Genomic DNA, 16,377 nt, shown 5'->3' with positions numbered 1-16,377 from the left:
TTTAGTTCCAGTTATTACACAAGTTAAATTATCCACAAATCAACAAGGGGACCCAGGTCAAAACAATTAACCCAAAGTGAAGGGGTGGGGTGAATCTACATAGAGATACACACGCAGTATAGGTCTGCTAATGAGATTTCATCTACTCTGCACACACACACACACGCACACACACACATGCACACACATTGTTTTAAGTCAGCTGATCCACTGAAAAGATGTGTAAATTGTCTAAATAATATATTTATTTGTGATTTTATTTGTGATTTGATGGTCTTGCTCATTGTTTTTTTTTCCAGGGATCTGCCACAAAAGGTGGTACTTACATATTTACCCCCATCTTGACCCCATTTTAGTGCACTGGAATTTTCAATAGCTAGCATCACCCTGGGATTCCACACTGTCTGCTGCCTATCTTCTCTGCATTATGGTATCAGCGTACATTTTGAGTGTGACTGCTGTAGGAATGGATGCCACTCCTAAATATTCTCACATGCCCACATTTACAAGTCCAGTCTGTCCTTTTTTCTGACTATTGCGTAATCCTCCACTATAATAATAATAATAATAATACGAAGAAGAAGAAGAAGAAGAAGAAGGGATTAGATGCAGGCAAGCCACTTTCATACCTGTCACACAAAGATATTGACACAAAAATAGAAAAAATAAATGGAGTAAATTATTTCTTATTTACATCCCAATACAGTACATTTTTTTTATAAACAGAACTTTGCAGTGACTACTGAATACTGCATTTTTTTTTTAATTCCCAAAACTTTACAAAATGTTTTGTGGTTGTTTTTTTACAATCACAACAACATGCATCTTGAAAAAGGTTTTTTTTTTTTTTTTTTTAAACAGGAATATCACATTACATGTTTAATGTTGGTCATTATGGCAACATTAGTGTGTGTCTGGATATGAAATACCAATATCAAAGATAAAAAGGTATTACTAACCCACATAAAAGCACGGGGGAGCTTCTAATATTGAGATCGTCCTTCCCTGAGGCCTTGGTATGGGTATTTATCATTCGACAATAAAAAAAGACAAAAAAAAAAGAAACTAAAACTGAAAGGGTCAATTGCAATGAAGATGGACAACATACTACAAAGTTGGTATGTGTATAAAAAATACACCCTGTACACATGCAAATGAATCCCAAATACTATGAGTGAAGGTGTGGATCAGCATTCTAGACCCACTGATCTCTGGACCTAATGCAGTGACTGACAGAAAAGTTGTCATGTAACAAACATTATGATGATGGTAATGACAATGACGATGATAACTACTATTACTGCTTTATTGTTAAAATGCCAAAATTAAAGTCACACAGTCATATTGGATTCCAACCCTAACATCCTCCAGCGTGGCAGCCATATACTGTTTTGGGGCAGTTAAAATGAAATGAGTGATAATCAAGGGCAATGTGTTGTTTATGATTCAGGTTTGTATGTACCTAGACAGTGAATACAATATCATTATTAGTCTGAAATACTGCTATCATTTCATTGCAATAGACCCACCTAACTGTACAAATCAAATGAATATCTTTTCTTTTCTATAATATGTACAGCTAGATAAAAAACAATATGTGAAACAAAAATATTAAAGTTGGCAAAAACTAAAAATATATGGATCACATAAGTTCTGCTTGCATTTTACACAATAATCTTGAATTTCCTTCACTGCAAACTCTTACTTGTTGCTAGAAACCAGTGTATTTATTATTGTAGTTTATTTGTTGTATTATTTTTTTTCCACTGACTTAGCCCTTGTACAGACCTTTGAGTATGTAGCACTTTACGGGGAATAATTTAGTAGTAAACAACTTTTATACACATAGTACATTGCATTTAATGTCTGCATCTGAAATACAAACTAATAACATTTGCTGCGGCAGAAAAATGCTGAGTTCATATATTCACATACACTTGCATGCTGTAACATGAAAAATGGGCATGAGAAAGTAGAGGAGAAAAAAAAAAAAAACTTCCTGCATAGCAGATAAAAAAGAGAGGATATGTGTATGTCTATGTGTGTGTGGGTGTGTGTGTGCATGTGTGCGCATGTGTTTGTATTTTACATTTGAGCTAAGTACAAACAGTTCCTGCATTCAAATACATGATCTGGATCCACAAGTCTGAAGTGATCTATTGTAATACAAAACAACCCCCAGATAAATTTGAAATGATCACAAATCTGTTGCAGGCGCAGAACTATCCAGAGTCAAGATGGCAGTGTGGCTGAAACACAGAACATTCATTTTCCCTTGAAATTGTGCTTCACATTGATTAAGCCATTTATTTCTCTATTTTCCCTTTCCCACAAATTGCATTACAGTGTTGTCCTAAAGATGGATTAAATCCCCTTTCCCTCAGGCTGTGCTTTGAGTCGTTCCTTTGACTTCCATGGATTCCCTCTGCTTGTGGCCAGCGTACTCCCCAATGAAGGACCCGTCCTCGTTGAACTGCCCGTCCTCGTCTCCGTAGTCCACTAAGCTGTCCCCACTGTCTGCTGCCTTAATGTCTCCACTGAGAGACTGCAGGCTCCCTTTCAGTGGCTTTTCATCATTGTCACTGCAGGTAGAAATAAGGGAAGGGAGTTAGTGTGCACCTCAGCTCGTGCTAATTACACAGCTGTTAATATTGAACTAAAGGTCTTTAAGGTCAAGTTACAGACACTGCAGAGTATTTCCTTGACATGACCTCCCAAATGCTTGAGCACCAACCCTCTATTATGCCAGTAAACTTTAAAACTTTTATTTTGACAAAAATTTAATCCTGTGTATGGCTCATGACTTAAGGAGTGTATCCTTGTGGATTTGAACTTCTCCAGGGAGTCAGACACTTTTGTATCACTGATTCAGTACCAAGAGTTATAAGCCACTTGTCAATATCATTAACGTTGTCTCTTGTTTTAGTGATTTTCTGAGCCTTAAGAATGCTTTTTTGTGAGCTGTGGCAGCAAAGCCTTATTCTCGTCCTTTCTGTACCTCATTCACTGAAGCTTGGTTTGAAGGGAGTATTAATGGAATATCACTGCCTTGGAGATCTGCCATTTTCACATTTATTGTTTTAGCCCTCCCACTGTGCTTTGGGAGGTCTCAATTTAGGGTCCTATCCAACAGCAGTTAATAAGCACTTCACAATGAGGTGGCTCATCCTAATGCGTGCTACAACCACATCTAAATTACAAGCACTAAATACATCAGCACTACGATGTCACATGACATGTAAACAACAGCACATTGCCCGCTGTTGTTTACTACCTACATTCCGAGGTCACTCATCCCATAATGTGTCTTGAGCACTGATGCCTGTGAGGATCCTTGTAAAACTCATGCATGTGAGGTTTGCTTTCAGGTTGAAAGAAATGCAGAAACAGGATTACGTAAACACAGAGCAATGCATATTTACACATGCACTTTTTTTTACCGGTTGATACGCAGAAGTGAGCCGGAGATCATCTGTACCTGTATTCACAGAATGTGTCATCATTCATCCCCTGGGACTCAAGGTCTGGATGCATAGCCTCCTTCTCTTTCACTGTACATAAAAACAGGTGTGACACAGGTGTGTTAGAAGGCTCAAGTGCAACTTTGAAATTTGTCATTAATTAAAATTATTTCATCTTCTGTGATTCAGTATACAGTACATAGCTTGGTTGTGTTTTATTTTTTAAATCACCAACATTTGAAATCAACATAATGACTCCAGCATCATGGTCATGGTTAATTATTTCAAATAAATTTTGTGCAAATATCCAAAAATATCCACATATCAGACAGAAAAAAAGTGTGCCATTATAACTGAGAAGAAATTCTGCAGCAGTGCAGCAGTGAAATATTCAGCGTGTTTCGTCAATAACACTTGCGGGAACGAGACTACCAATCTTTTGTGTGCCTGAGTTCTATAGTCTGATGGGGGGGGGGGGTACAGACGGTGGAGGAAGTGCTGGAGGCGTCTGCAGGTGAATACAGAGAAACAAAGCCATGTGATCTCGGCCTGTCTGTTTGACATGCCAGGCAATAATCTTTGTGGAAGGAACATAGGGACCCAGTAACTCTAAAATGAAGCTAGCTTACAGTAGAACAAACTGTAAGACTCTGCAGCTTCCCGATGGAGGAGTGACATTAATCACCATGGTGCTTTTGGATGAAGGAATAAAATCATTTTTATTTGAAATTTAAACTGTAAGTACATAATAAAAAGATTACTGTGTGTGTGTGTGTGTGTGTGTGAGTGAATAAATATATTCTGAACGTTTTGGTTAAATGATATCAATCCCTATCACTTAAAAAAAAAGTTTTAAAAATATCACTGAAGAGAAACAGGTTAAAGGAGATAGTTTCCATATTAATGAAGTTTGGATTCGAGGGTAATTTTTTTGCAGGCTCTTCAGAAAGATAAAGACGTGCTTTCAGTCTGGATTTTGGCGATAGCAGTGTTGACACAGGAGATGAATGGCTTCTGAAGTCTAAACCGAAGAAAGTAGTGCAAATAGAATATACACGGTGGAGGGCTGGCAGCACTAACAAGAGGGCAGGTGGCATGTGCTGGTGTGAATACGCACCGGAGTACTTTCCCCCTTTGTTTCTGTTGACAAAGCAGGCAATTAGCGCAATAAGTGTGAGCAGTGCCACCGCAGTCATCACGCCGATGAACCACCCTTGGGTGGATATTCCTCCACGCATGCTGGACGGACCTATCGAGCACAAATAGCTTTCGTTATAGCATCAACAATCGACATGAAAACACATTAACAATCTTTTGTGAGACACACTGATACATATAAATACATGTTAATGAGTGCGAACAGCTATCTGGCACTGGATTGGCTGCGGACATTTCAGGTTGTGATGTGTAATGTAATCAGGTTTTAACAATAGGAGCCCAAACTGCATTTTTTGGCTGATGAAAATACCTGTGAATATAGCAAACCTTTCAAAAGTAGGAAAAAAGCAAAAGGAAGCTGATTCAGCTTGCATTGGCAGCCTATGCATGTAAATGCCATTATTATATAAGTGTTATATACGGATAGTATGTGTTATGCTCTACTTTCTGTATCGAATATCCTGATCACTTTCATTTGCATTGCCTTCTCACTTTCACTCTTATGTAAATACTATGTTTTATAGAAAGACTATTAAAATGAAATATTTGTGTATTTTCAATGCAGTCAAGAGTAACAAAGTGTACTTACACAGCATTTTCACATATGTACTTACACAGACACAAGGTCCTTGAACTGTAAAGTAACCACAAGCTCAGAAAAACTGAAAATGATTATGCTACCTAACTTAATATTCCACTCTATGTATATCACTTGAGAAATGTAATATACCAGAAACCAAATGCTACATCTATCAAAATCTTCTCAACACCCCAAATATGGTCCGCATAGCTTTCATTTTTTATGTAGATACAGAATATCTTCATATATAAATGCATTTTAAAATATACTTCTTTTTTTCACCCTTTACTTCTCACCTGTCCCCCTGGTCTTGATAACATCTTCAAAAATACTAGAATTATCAACCCAGTTCTTAGTCATAAGCCGCACTGTGTACACAGTTCCGGGTTCGAGCCCCTCAATGATGTGGAAACTCTTAGACGTGTTTACTGCCTCTGAAATCTTCCAGTTACCTTTACCTACAGAAGGTGCACAATCAGGGAGTGTTAGTTCTTTTTATTTTATTTTTACCAGCATTTTAGAATGTTACGGATTATCAAAATGTCACTACAATAACACAGATGTGAAACATCTAAAATAAACAACTTCTATGCTTAACATTTCCCCATTTTTTGGAGATGAGATATTTAATATCTAGACAGGCTTATTGAAATTGGAATTTTCATTTTTCAAAAAGAACTAAAGAACTTCATTGTAGAGGTCTGCATCGGGTAGAAATGAGGGCCAAGCCCACCTATGCCTATCCTCTTCACGGCCTGACCGAAACCAACCCGACAGGCTCTAGCCAATTTTAAAGCCTCATAGAACCTGATCGCTGAAATAGCAAGCTGAAAACACCATACAGCACAATAGAAAATAATGTAGTGTTTCCCACTATAAAAGCTGCCAGTGAAGGTGTTTGCGATTTGCCTCTTTGCGATGGCACAAAGCAAAACTTCTAGTTTTTGTACTGTACCGTTCCACTCAACTAGCAAACTAGGGCTGCGTTCACACCAGACTAGCTTTATTTTCAATGAGTTATCGCCCAGGGCATTACAGTTTTTAGGTGCGCATAGAGATTAAACTTTTTCCCCATTTAAAGCACTCCGAGAAAAAAGCACCCTATGTCACTGTTATTATTTCCTATGCTGTCCAATCGCATGAAAATAGAGGCAGTTTCTGCCCACTCAAAGTTTTCACAAATCATAACCAACATGACAAAAATAAGCCGTCAAAGGCATGCCAACAAATTAGTGCCATATAGACATAGATGGCAAATTATTTTCAGGTGAAATTAGTTAGCTAATGCCGTAAATCCATTATGCAAGTGATTTACAGCAGCTGAGTGTGGTTGCCTAGCAACAGAAAAAAATGTCTCCTGTAGATTTTTTAGAGTAGACTAGGCTTCATAAATGTATTGTAAAATAGAGGAATAATTTATATTTTAATGTTCGTAATGATCAGAACAGGCAAGCCAGTTAGCTTTAGCGGAGTTTTTTCTTATGTTACACGTGGAGTTAACATGTTTACTGCTGTTTGGACTGATAAGAAAAGGCTAGCCAGCTAGCTTTAATGGCTTTTTACCTTCAGTTAAATATTAGTAGGTTTGTTGCCCCTGTGTTCTCAAATACAACAAAGCATAACGGCACACTACAAAAACAAAGGATTCGCGCCATTGTCGTCAACTGTTGTTAACAGTTGGCAGACAAGTTGCTACGCTATATTTGTAAACTTTGGGTTGGCAGCACTTTCATGAGGAAGGCCGATAGGGGTATACCCATTCTGATCCAACATCATAGAGCTAAAAATAGGCTCGATACCAAACAAAATCATAGCATACCTTCGGGATAGGGTCAGGATGCAGACCTCTACTTGATTGCACAAACACTCATGTAATTAACACAAAGTGTATCTAACTTTAAATAAGATGCAAATGTATGACCAAATACAAGTAAGTAAGATTAGCTTACGGTCGTTCATATACGCAACATAAAACTCTGACTCCTTTTGCTCGCTCCTGGGAATCCAGCTGATTTTTGCAAACTTGTCACTAACAGAGGAGCTAATATTGAACAGGATCGGAACTGATTGACAGATGAGAGAGGAGAGAAGGGGCAGAGAGGGTTAGTGAAAAGGAGATAGCTAGAAGCCACACCCAAAGACATAGATATTCAAAAGGAACTCTCATTAGGAGTGTGAGGCTCCTGTGGCTAAAGGCACTGGTTTCAGATGCTCAATCTTTTGTAAGTGATCCTGCACAGTAAAATACTCACTCTAAATTGACCTTAATTGAAATGAATCCAAGAGAGATTAAATTTCTCCATTGGAGCTGAACATTTTACTGTTATTGGGTGGATGTGACATCCTTTTAAATAGTATACCTATACGTACAAGTTTTGTTAGAGTTATGGTCAAAAATGTCACATCTGTACACAGCATCACTTCACAAAAGAGGTTTACATTATTTGTACATTTCTGCAGCCACACCCTTCTAAGCATTCCCGGCCTTTTCATAGTGTCAACATGCACACCTCTACTAAATATAGCAGTGCAAACAATGCAGTTATGGATGATAAAATAAAATGAGGACATGCATATATGACAGCTGCTTATGTTTTCATAGCAATGTCAAAGTAGGCCTACTGTGAAAAAAGGAAACGGCAGAATTACAAAAAAAGAAAAGAAGATTAGATGTTAAAAAATGAAATAGAGCTCGAAAAAGGGTATAGGAGAGACCTTTGAAAAATGGTAAAGAAATATCACTCATTATAGGCACTATAACTATAGTCCACTATAGGCCCATTCTTCTTAATTACCCAGGTGTTTTCATGAGGGTAACTAACGTGTATTTTCTTGGTTGCCATGAGTCATATGCCTTACATATCAGATTCTTCAGTCTCTAGGGACTTCTCTGACCCTAGAGCTATTAATACCGACTTCAGATGTCAGTCAACTCACTGTGTGCTGTGGTGGAATGCAGGTGCATATAGTTGTGACCACCAAGATTAAACTCATTGCTGGTTTCTCTGAGAAGGTAGAGGAGCTTTTCGAACCTGCAGCGTGGGGGCCAGGTCTAAAAATATCGCTGGGCTAGAGCATTTGTCATTCCCCTGCTCAGGCTGCTATTAAATCCCACGGAAAGCATCTGCAGCCACAGCAGGGAGCAGCACGGTGACACATTCTGAAGGATGGCTCTCCCATGTCAGGGAATTTCACTAATAGGGGCACAGAGAGCACTGAAATATTCTGATCTACAGCTCTCAACAGCTCCTGCTTACACACTTATATCGGGTTCGGCCTCCCTGCCAGCGCTGAAACCCACGGAGCGCGCCGTTCAAATTCACATGTCTCAGATGGGCTAGCAAACGCTCCCCCATCGTCTCTCCCTCTTGTTATTTATTCACTTGATTGCAACTCTGAATTGTTGTGTGAAGCCCTTGGGTGAATATGCTGGCCTGCAGAGGAATACTGAGGTCTGGCAAATGAATCCCTGAAAATTACATGGTGCTACAATTTATGCATTGTGACAGAATATCCCCTGATCTGGGAACGGTTGATTACATTTTCAGTTTAACAATGACACCCAGAGGCAAAGAGAACAACCAAATAAAAACACTGACACCCTAGAAACAACAATTCAAGAGTGAAGCTGCAGCTGGTGAAAGCATATTTAAAGGGAATATTCTTGAGGAATAATATACATTTGTGTCATGTTTTCATGATCAAGGTCCCTTTTTTGTCATAGCGTAGCACTGAAGAAGACATTTTTATTCCCTCTTTCAATGTCATGGTGCGACTGGATATGACTCGTATGTCCGTATGCCAATGTGCACATCTGTGCACATGCAGGTATATAATTTTAAGTAAGTGGTCTGTATTATTGTAAATTTGCACAAAATGTAGAGTGCATCCACAACTAGATATATGTGACAATAGTCTAAATTCACACCAGGATCAATCCAATTAACCAATTAAACCAATGAGGACCTGCTTGGTTAAGCATCACTAATTTAGAGGAAGCTGCATAAAAAACGTCCAATACGAAGGATGGAGAGATGAGGGCCTGCATTCCTCCAATGCACAATACCAAACTAATCTTTTTTTTATTATTATTTTTTAGTGTATCAAATTTGTTTTCACTCTGGAGTGTATCACAATATGAATGCGTGGATGCAGCTTTATACCTAAAGATGAAAGTGTGGCATTAGCCACAGGAGATAAGGGAGTACTTGGAGAGGAGGGTGTGGAGACCTGCCCTGAAAAGAAAGAGACATCTTGAGATTATGTGATCGTGGGGGGGGGGGGGGGGGGGGGGGGTGGCTTATGGTTTTAGTATTGCACACATGAGATGTCTAAGTACAAAATATATTGCTGTAAACTAGCTCTTGTTAACAAAGAGCATTAGAAATCTACCATACAGTACATCAAATTAGAAGCAAGGCCTATGTTATGAAAGTTAGAAATGCATGTATATTAACTCGACAAATCCCAAGTCTTGCCTCTCTAGCTGGATATTGTACTAAATTCTGTCAATATATGATTTTCTCCATCCAAAAATCTATTTAGAGGGTTGATTATGAAGTATTCATAGATAATGCCTTGGTTTGCACTGTGTGAGCAGCACATAATGATTATGCGATGATTGTCTGTCATAGACTAAATATCACACCAAAATGCTAAATTTAATCCCTTACATCTTCATTTGCATGTCAGTGTCTGTTGCTGTTTGAGAAATCAATCATTTTCTGTAAAAAAGGGCAGTGAGTATGCGGGTTTATCTAGGCTAGTTTGCCATTATTTTTAGAAACTTGACTAATATTGAATAAGCAAAATCAGTTCTATAAACCTTTTTTTTTTTCTTTTTAGAAACAGTGGGCATTTGTGTCAGATAATAAACTGGGGTAATGAAGTTCTTATTGCTGAGGGCAAGAACACACTGCCGCAGACAAGGACAATCTTGCACCATGAAGTGAATCAATGCAGGTCATTGTAATGCAATTGGATGTTTTATGTCTGTAAATATATACTTGCTACAACACCACCAACTATACATTCTACAACAGCAATAACTATAATAGTTGTTGAAGTAGTAGCAGAAGTATGAATGATAGTGGTGATCAGTAACAGGTTGTTGTCATTCCTGAGGATTTATTAAATAAAAAATGAAAATAACAATAAAAACATTGGGCCTCATTTCCCCAGAGAATTATGTGAATTTTCCGCTAGCTCAGCTCAGTGCTCCCTGAGCCAATAGCAGGTTGCTGATCACTCCAGCAGAACAGTGTACACTCCTACCGCACTGCTGCTCAGGGTAGACATCCACCCGAACACAGGCTCTCTCTCAAGCTCTCAGTGCAAAACTGCAAACGCTCCTGAGGCTCCTTTCAACATAATATGCAAAATATATGTTATGCATACATGAGGGACTGCATTGCACATAACCTTATCTGTAACCCACAACTGCCTTCATTAAAATAATGCTACTATTCTTTCCAATTCATTTGGATTGGCTACAATAATTTATAAGTATCGTTTATGTTCTGTTATTTAATAACTGATGTTCCGATAGTATACATGCATTTATATGTATAAAATAGAAGGGGAAAAATCTTCACAAAGAAACATCACTAGTGACTCATAATCTAATCCAGAGAGATACTGTATCACAGATATCCTTCTGGGTACTACAGCTACAACAAGAGATCTAACAAAGTAAGCTGTTATCTATGTTTAATAGACTAAGCTTTATGATAATTATTCCTGCAGGCATATTTAAAATCCAACTATTATTTGTACAGCATAATGATAATTTACAAATGAATAGTTTCTGGCATAAACATTATTTCACTCAACATGTGAAAAGTTTAAGCAAAATTCTTGAATTGCTGGTTTGATGTTTTCCTTTTTTATACTTTAAAAATGCCTGAGGAGATGATTAGTAAAACTAGGGTTATCCAATGTTAGAGTATGTGATTCTCTTATGCTACTTCTGCAATACCAAGAAATCTACATACTGAGGTCGACAGTGGGTGCCGCAGCTGTGGATGAAGAGACATCTTCAGAAAGAGAGAAGAGCAAAAGTGATCACCAAGGAGACAGTGAGGAGGGTGGGCCCAACTATCACTCTCATTTTCTCCAGCCTGAGTGACATTATTCTTTCCAAACCACATTGAACACCCAGCCACGGCGATCAAAACAGGTTCCACATGGTGCAATGGTGAAAACATAGCGCACGTGAGATAGTAGCTCATACTTCATAGTGAAAGAACACAACCAAGCAAATATAAATATCTGATACTAATGGGGCAGTATATGAAATCAAGTACCGAAGATCATACAGAAATATGCCATTTGAATTGGACCTTGTCATCAATACCATGACGTACACCTGAAGACATAACTATGGCATATACTTTATGTGTGAATTAAGGACAGATCTTAATTGAAGCAGTAAATAATAATGTATGTAATAATAAAATGTAAAAAATGAACAGCATGTATGTTAAAGCTATTTTTATTATTTATTGATATTTATACAAAGAGAAATCACAATTTGTGGTTTCTATGACCGAAGGCATTTTTTTTCCCCCAACCGATTGCTTCATGGCCGGTTTTCACTTTCAAATCAATAAGCACTTGTTCCTTGGTGACAATGATAAATGAAGCTCAGTCGCACATCCTTGTGGTGTTTCTTACCCATAAAGCAGTGCGGGGATGGAAATATGAGATGCTTGGCAATATGGGATATCTCACACGCATTCTTTTTTTTCCCTCTCTGGATTGCCCCCAAAACCGCCCTCTGCTGCCCGCTCCCAAACCCCACCCCACTCTTTTGCACCCTGGGGATCAAACCTGCCCTCTGCCAGGTTCTGAAAGACACTATTAGCCACATCACTTACTTGTTTCTGTGATGGTGCTTCCCTCTTCGCTGACAGGGGAGCCACAGCCCACCCTGGTGCAGGACCTCAGGTAGAACTTGTAAAGGCTGTGCGGCTCCAGATCCTGCAGCACCCACTTGGTGGTGTCGGGACTCGAGATGTTCACCGTCTGCAGCTCTCCCACCTCCTCAGTGTCATTGACTTAACATGGACATATGGATTATTAGCATACATTCCACAGCTCAGTTACATTGCACTAGAAAGCTAATTAACTAACATTAAACACACCCACATTGTTCCAGAGTCAATATGGAAGTGTGACCGAGATGTAGTGCTGATTAGCGTGAAAAGGCTAAAATCGCTGGGACGGGTCACACATTCCACTAGCATCGCCTCACTGGCTACGCTCCCTCGCTAGCCTTCAGTGTTACAGTAGGGTTATGTGAGAGCTGTGTGATATTAACTCTGCAAGCCCTCTCTGGAGCTGGGTTCATCTTTTGAACAGCTGTGTGCGGCTGCGTTCAATTCCTCTGGTGCCATGGAAGCCACACTGACAGCTGCTGACATTATCTTCAACATTTCGCACATGACTTCCTTCAAGGGGACTTCAAAAGCCCCACTTCAAACACTGCAATGATTGGACAAAGCCAGCATCTTATATGCTGGAAGATTGTGATGTGTGTCGCACCAATACCAGATGCAAATAGCATAGATCTCTTTGACATCAGCAAACGTGCAAAGATTACCAAAGCATCAATTTGATCGCCAGGAATATGCCTGAGCAGCATGTCTGTTAAGCTAATCTGCAATTAGGACTGAGTTACTGACTGACTGGCTACCCATAGTCATCTCTGACAGGATGTCATATACCATACATTTCAGATCCCCCACCCCCAAGCCATTCCAGCAGAGACTAGATCAGGAAATCCAATGTGCTGAAAACCCATTGCCACATGTCATGCTGTTCTCTCTGTTACAGTCCCTTGACGGCCACAAAATACCAGCAGCAGCCATCATTAGTCATATCCAGCTGCACTAGTTACTACTGCACTCTTTTTTCGCAAAGCCAACGACCTCCTGGTCAAAAGCTTGGTGCCATGAAAAAATAATTCACTCTGGTGTCTGTTGCTTGTTGCATGATGTAACAGCTGCCGCTTGATGTAACAGCCATCGTCTTAAAGCCGTTGATCTCACCAGTTCAGCACCTAGCACTCGGCAGGGGGGAGCGGTACAGCGAAAAAGCCCGGCAAGATCTGCGCTTTGCTGGAAACAGCCCTGGGGGCAGAGGTTCTCTGAATGATGACGATGGGGATGTTTCCTGTGTAATCACACAGGGCACAGAGAGGGCGGCTGCAGGGAGGTACGTACTCAGCTGGTACTGCAGGAGGTAACCCGTGTGGACGCCGTTGGCTTCCTGTGAGGGTGCCCAGACCAGTGTGAGGGAATCCTTTTGGACATTAGTGGCTCTCAGAAAGGGGATTTTCTCAGGAACTGCCAAAACAAAGAAAGCATTTTTTTTTTTTAATCAGCAGGCCACATAGTTTCATTCTGTTAATTTTCCCAGCTATAAAAGCAAATCTATTTCAAACCAGCCAACTGAGCAAATTAAAATTCATCGTAGAGCGTTGTGGCCATTTACTGAATTGAAATGGAATGGCGGTACCCCGGTGACTTGTGGCCAGTCCGCTCTCTTACCCCCCTCTGGAGTCTTGAAGGTGACAGGGTGGCTGCCGGGACCACTGCCCCTCCCGTTGAAGGCCTTGACCAGCAGACTGTATTCAGAGAAAGGCTTCAGACCTGGGACAAACCCGTGGTCCCTGTCCCCCGGAAATGTCATCAAGTGCTTAACATCGTGGGGCTTCTTTGAATCCAGGAGGCTTCTGAGTCTCCACCAGTTCAACTGTAATGAGGAAGGTTGGGCAGTCAGACAGAGGAGGCCCAGCTCACATACAGCATGATGGAGTGCAGAATACAATGGCATAGCCCAGACACAAAGTAGACAGACAGCAAACAGAAAATAGGCAAGAGCTCCCTTACAGCGAAAGAGGCAGGCAGAAGACACAGAGGAGTCATCTCTCAGCCTGATTACCTTGTATCCTCCCAGGTGTCCATTCAGCTTGTCCTTGGCAACCCGTGTCCAGCTGACCTTGATCAAGGTGCTGTTCAAAACCTCTACGGCAACATCGCCTGGGGCTGCGGCAGGTACTGCAGGAGCAAATTCCCTCATATTACCATCAATCAGGCTAGAAATTCAACCCAGTGCATATGCAAGGCATAATTACTGTGACACATTAAAGGGTATATATGCACAGCTCTACATGCACACCACAAATACAGAACAGAACTAGGTACCCACAAAAATATGCTGCATTCTATTTGTGATGTGAATGAAGACATCAGGACATATTCTAAGATGTCCTACAATGGCTTCAACGTAGCCTATTTGCCCAAAAAGCATATCACACTTCTTGCTACATTATAAAACCTACATAAGAGCAGACACCTTTGAAAGTCAGCTCAAAAAGGAGAATCGCATTTAATCAAAACACAGGAAACAAGAAGCAGAGAACTAACAAACACGCCGCTAGAGCAGAGTGAGATTAAACAGTGCGTTTAACAAGCAAGCTGTCAGTAGAAAAAGAGAAAACACTATCTATTGGAACACTCCTATGAGAGAAGGAAAATGTAATAACCTGAGATAACACCGGGCAACTCCAATAGAAAACTGAGAGCAAGAACGTAGTTTAGAAAGTCAGAATTCAAACACAATTCAGAAGTGATTTGAGGTAATCTGTGGAAGATGTCAATTCTAACCAAATGAAGGAACTTTTTCTCTAAACCCAGGGGTTCTCCTTTGTGCCAGGTAAGCTCTGGAGAACTGAAAGGTCTGCATCATGTGCTCAGAGAAAACAGTCAGTACTTGAAACACTATTCTAGTGTTTTCGTAGAGAATTAAAAGAGTAAAAGTGAGTATTAATACCTAGCAGAGTTACATTGCCAATGCTCCTTACCGCCATTTGTTAGGCTGTAGAATTTTGTTTACCATTAAAAAAAAAAAATGCATGGTTCCATCCATCCATTTCTATACATGCAAGAGTGTGTGTGTGTGTGTGTGTGTATGTATATGTGTGTAGGCATGTATATGCAAATGTGTGTGTGTGTGTAGGCATGGATATGTGAGTGTGTGTATGTGCATGAATGTTCAGTACTTTAGCACCTTTCAATTTACAAATACCATAATTCCAAAATCGTGGTTAACTACACAATGGCCATCACAGGCACCCCATGGCACTTACAATCCTCCCCAGAGTATCCAGTCACTACTTTGGGTTCTGGTCCCCAGCCGTGGTGGTTCCGTGACTGGATCTTGATCTCGTAGGGGACGTATGTTGGGGTATTCTTCACTACAAAGGAGTGCCTTTTCACCACATGCTCCTCCCAGTCCTTGTCTGTGCCCTGAAGCCTGTAGCTCACCTTGTACTCCAAACCAGGGCCATTGTGTTCAATGGGCAACAGTGGCTAAAAACAGGAGAGAAACTCATCATGCAAAATCAGTCAATAAGCCAACCTAAAATTCTTAAATAGTTCAGTATTTATACATCACACTTTTCAATCCCTCTTTTTTAAACATAGTCTGGAGAAGCATGAGATTTTGAGAAAGTTTATGCTTTGTATCATTAGGCAAGCATTAAATGGGCTTCAATCAGACCTGTAAATGACAAGTTTGTTATTTGCAAGCCTAATTGGTAAAGTCTGAATCCAGATAGAGTTATTCATTCAGTGAGAAAATTCTTGCTATGGAGTACCCACGTACAATAAAAGACAATTATTGGCAAAGTCAAAACATTAACAATGAGAGACCTGGCAAACACTATGAGCTTCTTGGCCGCTCACAATTCTAAAGAAAAGAGGGAATAATTCATCTCATTTTACAATAGCGTGGGTCTGAGTGCATGTAAAACTCACTTTCCCATTGCCTATCATTTCTCATGCTTTTCAAATCATTACAATGAATGACTTTGAAAGGAGCCCAACACCTAAGATAGATCGGTTTAAGAAGAGCTTTGTGAAATTCAACAGAAATATAAAAGAACAGGAACATGGATTTCTGTATGTTGAACTCTTTTTAAAGTTTCCTCTGGTAATTTCTGAGATGAACAAAGGTGATTTCAGTATATTTTCTCATCACACATTCTCAAGACATAATGAAACAAAACCTCAATGTAATTTACCTTAAAAATAGAATTTATCTGAGTTGTGTGCTACACTTAGTAATTTAGGTGGCTATAAACTCAGTGTGAAAGACCATGCCATGTTTCTT

The 16,377-nt window shown here is 39.8% G+C and overlaps 1 protein-coding gene across 18 annotated transcripts in view; it reads right to left on the bottom strand.

The window, feature by feature from the left end:
- Positions 1–740: 740 nt before the first annotated feature.
- Positions 741–16,377, bottom strand: part of chl1b (cell adhesion molecule L1-like b) — a 74,284-nt gene continuing 58,647 nt past the window's right edge. For 7 of the 18 annotated variants that reach the window (XM_064304856.1, XM_064304857.1, XM_064304861.1 and 4 more), the window contains 12 exons: positions 15,353–15,575; positions 14,146–14,261; positions 13,752–13,956; positions 13,425–13,547; positions 12,078–12,257; positions 11,193–11,234; positions 9,363–9,434; positions 7,149–7,262; positions 5,496–5,657; positions 4,579–4,710; positions 3,479–3,551; positions 741–2,582 (listed from right to left, as the gene is read on the bottom strand). In XM_064304856.1, the coding sequence (XP_064160926.1) occupies positions 2,381–2,582; positions 3,479–3,551; positions 4,579–4,710; positions 5,496–5,657; positions 7,149–7,262; positions 9,363–9,434; positions 11,193–11,234; positions 12,078–12,257; positions 13,425–13,547; positions 13,752–13,956; positions 14,146–14,261; positions 15,353–15,575 (1,644 nt within the window). In that variant the 3' untranslated portion in view covers positions 741–2,380. The remainder of the gene's footprint in view (positions 2,583–3,478; positions 3,552–4,578; positions 4,711–5,495; positions 5,658–7,148; positions 7,263–9,362; positions 9,435–11,192; positions 11,235–12,077; positions 12,258–13,424; positions 13,548–13,751; positions 13,957–14,145; positions 14,262–15,352; positions 15,576–16,377) is intronic. The other 11 variants (XM_064304860.1, XM_064304866.1, XM_064304863.1 and 8 more) reach the window with 11 other exon arrangements.

The sequence above is a fragment of the Anguilla rostrata genome, chromosome 13 (genome assembly GCF_018555375.3).
Source record: "Anguilla rostrata isolate EN2019 chromosome 13, ASM1855537v3, whole genome shotgun sequence".
Classification (NCBI taxonomy): Eukaryota; Metazoa; Chordata; class Actinopteri; order Anguilliformes; family Anguillidae; genus Anguilla; species Anguilla rostrata.
The sequence above is the reverse complement of the archived record's forward strand: the minus strand, read 5'-3'. Positions and strand labels throughout refer to the sequence as shown.